This window comes from Saccostrea echinata, unplaced genomic scaffold (genome assembly GCF_033153115.1).
Source record: "Saccostrea echinata isolate AGI-Se365-2 ecotype Australia unplaced genomic scaffold, CSIRO_AGI_Sech_v1 ptg000029l, whole genome shotgun sequence".
Taxonomy (NCBI): domain Eukaryota; kingdom Metazoa; phylum Mollusca; class Bivalvia; order Ostreida; family Ostreidae; genus Saccostrea; species Saccostrea echinata.
The window spans coordinates 17,101,375-17,108,006 of NW_026889778.1; the positions used below are offsets into that span (position 1 = coordinate 17,101,375).

At 31.1% G+C, this 6,632-nt stretch overlaps 1 protein-coding gene across 1 annotated transcript; it reads left to right on the top strand.

Annotated features, from left to right (window-relative positions):
* Positions 1–902: 902 nt before the first annotated feature.
* On the top strand, positions 903–6,362 carry LOC133194562 (uncharacterized). Its single transcript, XM_061330504.1, has 3 exons — positions 903–1,006; positions 3,362–3,583; positions 6,056–6,362. Exons 1-3 carry the CDS (start codon positions 940–942, stop codon positions 6,238–6,240), a joined length of 474 nt encoding a protein of 157 aa, XP_061186488.1. The 5' UTR covers positions 903–939; the 3' UTR covers positions 6,241–6,362.
* Positions 6,363–6,632: the final 270 nt, after the last annotated feature.

Consider the following 6,632-nt stretch of genomic DNA (forward strand, 5'->3'; position numbering starts at 1 on the left):
GCAAGATTTCATGAATATTTATTATTGCAAGACATTGAATGTTACCCGAAGACGAAAAGGTGAATCTTGCAGAATAACTCTGCTTTGGTCTGTATGAAACATGTTCTTAATTGTATCTTTATTAATTCGCTTCCGAATTTATCTTTGTTATATAGTGTTCTAGCTGCCGATCCTTAGATATTGCTTTGAAACTACTATAAAGTATGAGTTGGCGAGTTGCCAAACTGCATCGAAGAGATCAAAAATATGTTAACATACTTAAAAGATGATATTATATGCTCAGAAACAACGATGTAAACAAAGAAAGCAATGCATCTACCTATGTGCTTAGCATTTCCTCTGTCGAAATATATGTAATGGATATGCCAAATACAGTTCTATATGAAATAATATCAAAAAATTTGAGACATATAAAGGCCGAAACAACTTCTTATTTTTTCAAGTCAACTGTATTCGGCATATGTATATCTTGTCATTTAAATGACCAAAAGTTGCTCGAATTAAGAATATAATATTAGGTAAACGATAAATTGGTTAATTAAAACACTTAATTAATATACATGTACTCATACTTCTATCCTCTTTAAAAAATGAACAGAAATGATGTTGAAATTTACAAATCCAGACATGCCCTTAATGGTTCAATATAAAATGCTTAAAAACCAAACTACAAACAAGCCTGGCTTCTAGAATACTTGACAAATAGAAGGTCAAACGGTGACAATTGACATCATTTGCAACAGCGGGTACAAATATTTATTTTCCGAACTATCTAATTTGAGTTGGCATCAATCACTTCAAATGACACAGAACTAGATATTTCATCATGACCAGATTGTCTGGTCTGATAAGAAACCATCCATATATATAAACAGGAAATACAGGAAGTGTAATTTACAAAGTTATTCTAAACAGAAGGAGAAGATAACTATAGGACAAATGGCTGAATTTGACGTCAAAGTTGTGTGCGTGTTAATTGTATCACAATTTCTCTATGGCACATCAGGTATCTTGTGTATCTTTTGTAAAAATTTCATGACATTGATTTGTTAATATTCCTAGAATTACACAGTTGCAGTTAACCTTTGTTGTACAGGTATATGAATTATATTGCAGTAAATATAAACACTAGTATGTGAAATTAGGAATTTCGTGCATTTCCTTAATTGCTTTGTAAATACATCTAAGAAGAAGGTACGGTTTGGGTTTATTGTGCCCTAAATATTTTATGTTCTTAAAAAGTTGTGATATTAAATTGGTTTTAACATGAGTTGAGTAGATGAATATGATAAATCATTGAAGAATATGGCATGAAGGATTACCATTCTGGAAATATGAAGTCATTAATTTGGTACATTTCTAAGTTTTATGCAGAAAAGCCTCAAAATGACTAATTTTTGTGGTTATATTCCTGTAGAAAATAGTGCCTGCAGCCGTCGCCCACTTTAATTTTTGGATATATTGTGCAATTTGCTTTGAAAAATCAGATACCTCAAAACCTATGTGGGCGATGCATGCGCTGTATGTTTTCTCTTCTGCAATTTTACACAAGTTAATGACGTCACAGTTAGCATTTAGAAGGTCATATTGGTAAAACAATTTTTATTTTTTTACTGCATGGAATTTCAATAATTCAGAAAGAATGAATTTTAATTTCTGATATCACTTCTAAATATTAGAAAAATACAGGGCCAGATTTGTATTGAAACCGTACCTTGTTCTTTAGGAATTACATGTATTTACATTTTTTTTGGAAAATTGTACATGTTTGTATGATGATGCCGAGTTGTAAAAGTGTTGCCCTCATTAGCAGGATATTTATGTAGATAAAAGCTTGAAAATATTTCATTAATGTCAAATATGCATCCATTTTAAAAACTTCTGAGTAACAAGCAGAAAACCTAATAAATGTGTTACATCTATAAACAAAATTCTGCCATACAAATGTTTTTGCACCTATAGAGTCCATCTGCCTTTATGAATTTCACGCATTTACAAATTCTTTCTGTGTTTACATTTTTATACCCATCTCAAAAGATTGTTGACGAGCGACTTCCTTAAAAAATATTCCAAGAAGAATACAATCTTTTATTCCCAATTTGAAGTATAATATTTTGTTCTCATCCTTTTCTAAGATATGAAATACATATCCAGGATTTCAGTATCTATAGATAGAAACGGAATTATTACATTGTCATCCACCCTGTGCGCGACATAACGTTTGATTGCTTCTTGTGATCATTTTGAGTGGTATGTTTAGACAGATTTGAAGCAATGGAAAAACGCTCTCTTTTAATGTTCTGATAAATACACCAGCATTTAATTCTGAAGGCTTTTAATAAAGGTTCAAATCTGATGAATAATCGGGGACCACAGATGAGCTTTATTGATACTTGTTCTTTAAAATTATGATGCAATGTATGAAAATAATACGCTATATTAGGGGCTATAAACGCATTCTTGGAGGCGGGGGGGGGGGGGGAGGGGGGGTAATTTTTTTCATATTTTTTTTTAAGTATAGGGACATTTTGAATTCGTCTGTATTATATTATTCATTATTATAGCGCTATTTTTACAAGTACAGACGACTAGCCCCTAGGATAATTTGATATTGTGATTAAACTATGCTGATATTTGTTGGGCAACATGTGTGTAAATAGCATAGAGAGTTGGATACTCCAGGGTTTGTTTCAACACATATGAATTTGACAAATATTTCGCCTTATCATTATGAGGATATTGTTGATGAAATTTGACATCAATGAAAACTAAATTATATACGCAGTATACTGAAATTATTAAATTTTTGTATTTCCTGAAACTGTATATTTTAAAAGTCGTTACACTGCATGCAGTAATTACTAAGAAATGTACACAGTTTTTCCAGTTTCTTTAATTGATTCACAATACAGTATTTGTCGATTGTTGAAAATTGAGAACAACTTCCCGTAAACTAAAGTATCTATACCTGGTATCTCTTGAGCATTGTGTCAAAAATTAAAAAAAAAATGTCATGAAAACCTATTCTTCAATCCTTCCTTTAAAAATTTGATTTACGTCACCTTAATACACTGAAGATATCTAAATGTAAGCGAGGAATTTGTTATGGCGAGAAGCACAGCTTGCGAAATAAAATTACTTTTCTTTATTTTTATGTTGCCGAAATACATGTAAAACTATTGAACAACGATCGACTCGTGAATACAAGTTCTCGCGAATTAAAGTCCATGAGTCATTTTAAGTATTCGCATAAAATAAGGAATCTGTATTCACACTAAATTTTCAAGACTGTGGTAATTGAAACCAGCAATATTTTTTTAAAAAGGAATATTGTAGAATAAAATACTGTTTTTTGATTCAGCTGATGAACTTCTATGTGAGGAGGATAAGGACGTGAAGTTACCCCATGAAACAGAGTGTCACCTCTACTATGACTGCTCCTCAACGAGAGCCCCAGAATTTGCTACAAGTGAAAGATACCTCCGCGAGTGTAAATACCCCCAGCTGTTCTCTACAAAAACACTCAGGTGTGAGGACTTTGAGAATGTACAATGCGGAACCAGGATAGAGCGAAAGCAAGCATGTAAGCATAAAAAAGTATTTTTTCAAGCATGTACCGTAAACATGAATAGTATTCAACTAAGTTAAAATATTCGTTTCAATTTACATTTATACCATAAATTTCATAATCTTCAAAATACGCTCATAGAAGCTTCAGAATATCAATACGATTATAATAAAAAGGAAAATAAAGCATATTATTCAGGAATTTTTTTTTTAAAAGACAACAGGGAAAATATATAAATTGGTGCATAAATTTTGTTTGGAATCAAAAGTTAAAAAATCCTAAATACAATATTTATTGGAAGCAAAAATTTGTATATTAAACTACTTGAGAAAATTTATAGAAATAGCTTAAAATATCTATTTACAAGGTCTTATAAATACATGTATATGAATGATGAGTGACGATAAGTAGCACTTTACGTGCTGTAGCTCACACAGGTGTATATATAAAATTCCATTTATAGCTCTTATGCATTTGATTCAATATTCGTGTGATTTATAACACCGTTAAGTTTACAAATATAATCAATTAATGTTCGATAGAACACAACAATAGTATATTGTCTATTTCATAAGTTAAGTATTCGGTAAATGTTTGTACAGGATGTAACTTGTTGCAAAGCACCCAGAACACAAACTACAAGAACATCCTTATCTTCGAAGACTTAAAGGACTTATCGCATGTTTCTAAATTATTTGAAATTAAAAGCGTATTACTTTCCTTATGTCCACAATTTATAAATTCTGTGTTTTTACTGTGGATAAATCGCGGTAATTAACCAATTATTGACTCAAATGAAAACCCCTAAATTAAAAATCTAAGTTAATTAGATAGCGATCACGTGACCCTGTGACGTCAAAGGCGACAATGGCTGATCAGCTCTTTATTAATCTTACTAAAATATACACGACACAACCTGAATTTTCTGCGTTGTGGACGACAAATCACTTATTTTATCGATATAAAATTGAATATTCAACCTTATATGTTAGAAATGTCAGCAAAAAAGAAAAAAACTGAAAAATCTGTTAACATTGTAAAAATAACAGCGACGAAAGCGAGGGAGACTCAGCGAAGACGAAGAAACTCGCCATAACAATGCAATTTGATTTGTCATCTTATCACATGTGTTAACTCATCTGATTCACAAATTAAACATTATATAATTTTGTTATTCTTCGTTTTGTATATAATATTAATTTATGCAAGTCTTCATATGTTTTTTAAAGGATGGCTATCTTGAAAAATAATTTCCCGATCACGAAACATTGCCTTAATTAGAGCTACAGATTCTAAATGTTTTGAATAAAAAACAAAAATATCTTAAAAGCCTTATACCTTAGAACTAATTAATGTTTCTATAGTAATTGAAAAGCATATAAGGAATTATTTTTTGCAGCATTTTTCGTAATTTAGCTGCATTTCATTGATAACTCCGTTAATAGTGTGCATATTCTCATCTCTCTATCACCGAATTGTCGCCTATGACGTCAGAGCAGTATTTCGCCGAAATCCGACTAAAATATGCATATTGCCGTATTTGAATTTCAACTCTCAATATCTCTTAAAATATACTTTCAACAACGTTTATTGTATTCAGTATTTCAATAAATAAGGTTATAGATAATATTTTTCATAAAATTACGATTTTTGAAAGACCATGCGATAAGTCCTTTAAACATGCCTAGATTCCACACTAAATAAAAATAGAATTAAAAAAAAAAATTAATAGAAAAAAGAGTTTGCCAATGATTATCGGTATCTCAGGAATATAAGCATAAATTCGTCAAAGGTGTAGAGTCACAGGGACACCTAAAAGAACGTAATTCTAAACGTTACCATCAGCCAGGTCCCGGGATCACGAAGCAGTCTTTAGTATCTTATAAAAAAATATTTATAAAAAATCAACTCTTACAAAATATTTTTTCAAATTTTTATGTGTTTTCTATATTTTAACTTCAAGTCAAGGTATAAATTCTGATTAAATAAAGCTGAACACGATTCGAAAAAAGGAATTAGTTCAGCACATTTCTCTCCATCTGTAAAATAACCTGTAGCGACAAAAGTAACTTACTCTACTACGTGCTTCCTCCTAGACAGGAAAGTTACAAAAGAAATATGACATCAGTGGCACAGATCAGTGCAGTACAAACACAAATATACGTAAAATACAGTAAAATATAAACAAAGGCTATGTAAGCGAAGTGTCATCAATTCCATGCAGGTAATCAGGTATAACGAATGCAAGGGGTGTACCCCAGTAAATCTCATCGGAAATTGGAAAAATATTATTGAGTATTACTTTTTAAGAGTTGTATCCAGCTGTAAGTCAAAAACCTGCTTCATGATCCTGGAAACAGAATTTTTATATGAAGCCAAATTAAAGTACATATAATCATTAAGCAAAGCATCAAACATATAAGTGAAAGGTTATGATTTAATTTTGAAGATGTATAATTATATCATCTATTTTGTTACTTATTTAAGGTGAATACAGAGCCAATCTGTGCAATGGACCAAACTGCAGCCCCTGTATTTTTCTGTATCCTAGTTGTGCCGGACTTACTGACGGAGTATATCCACATCCCACCAAATTAGGAAGTCCCTGGAAGATGGAATGCTACAAAGAACGACTGATGAGAACTTTTCTTCAAAACTCTCCCCGAGGTTGAACTAAAAATAACACTCTAGGCCCGATTGTGCTCAAAATGATATCATTACATTTTCTTTTTACAATTTGAAAAATGTCTGCATCATGGTTTTTAAAAATGCTTGAATAATAAATAAAGTATGAATAAGAGTAATGTTATTTTTCAAAGCTATGTTGATAATAGGTCTTAAATACATAGAATGGAGAAGATAGAGTAAATTACGATTATTTAGCTCTTTCAAAGTATGCTTTATTATAGACAGTAAAACAGTCTATTAATATTAATGATCTTACCAGCAAAGTCAAATTCATCGACCACATATATGAAATGCTCCTGTCGCCGAAATATGACTAAAAAATTGCCGACTCGGCGTTAAATGCTCCCAACAATTGTTATTTCAACCTCTTGAATAT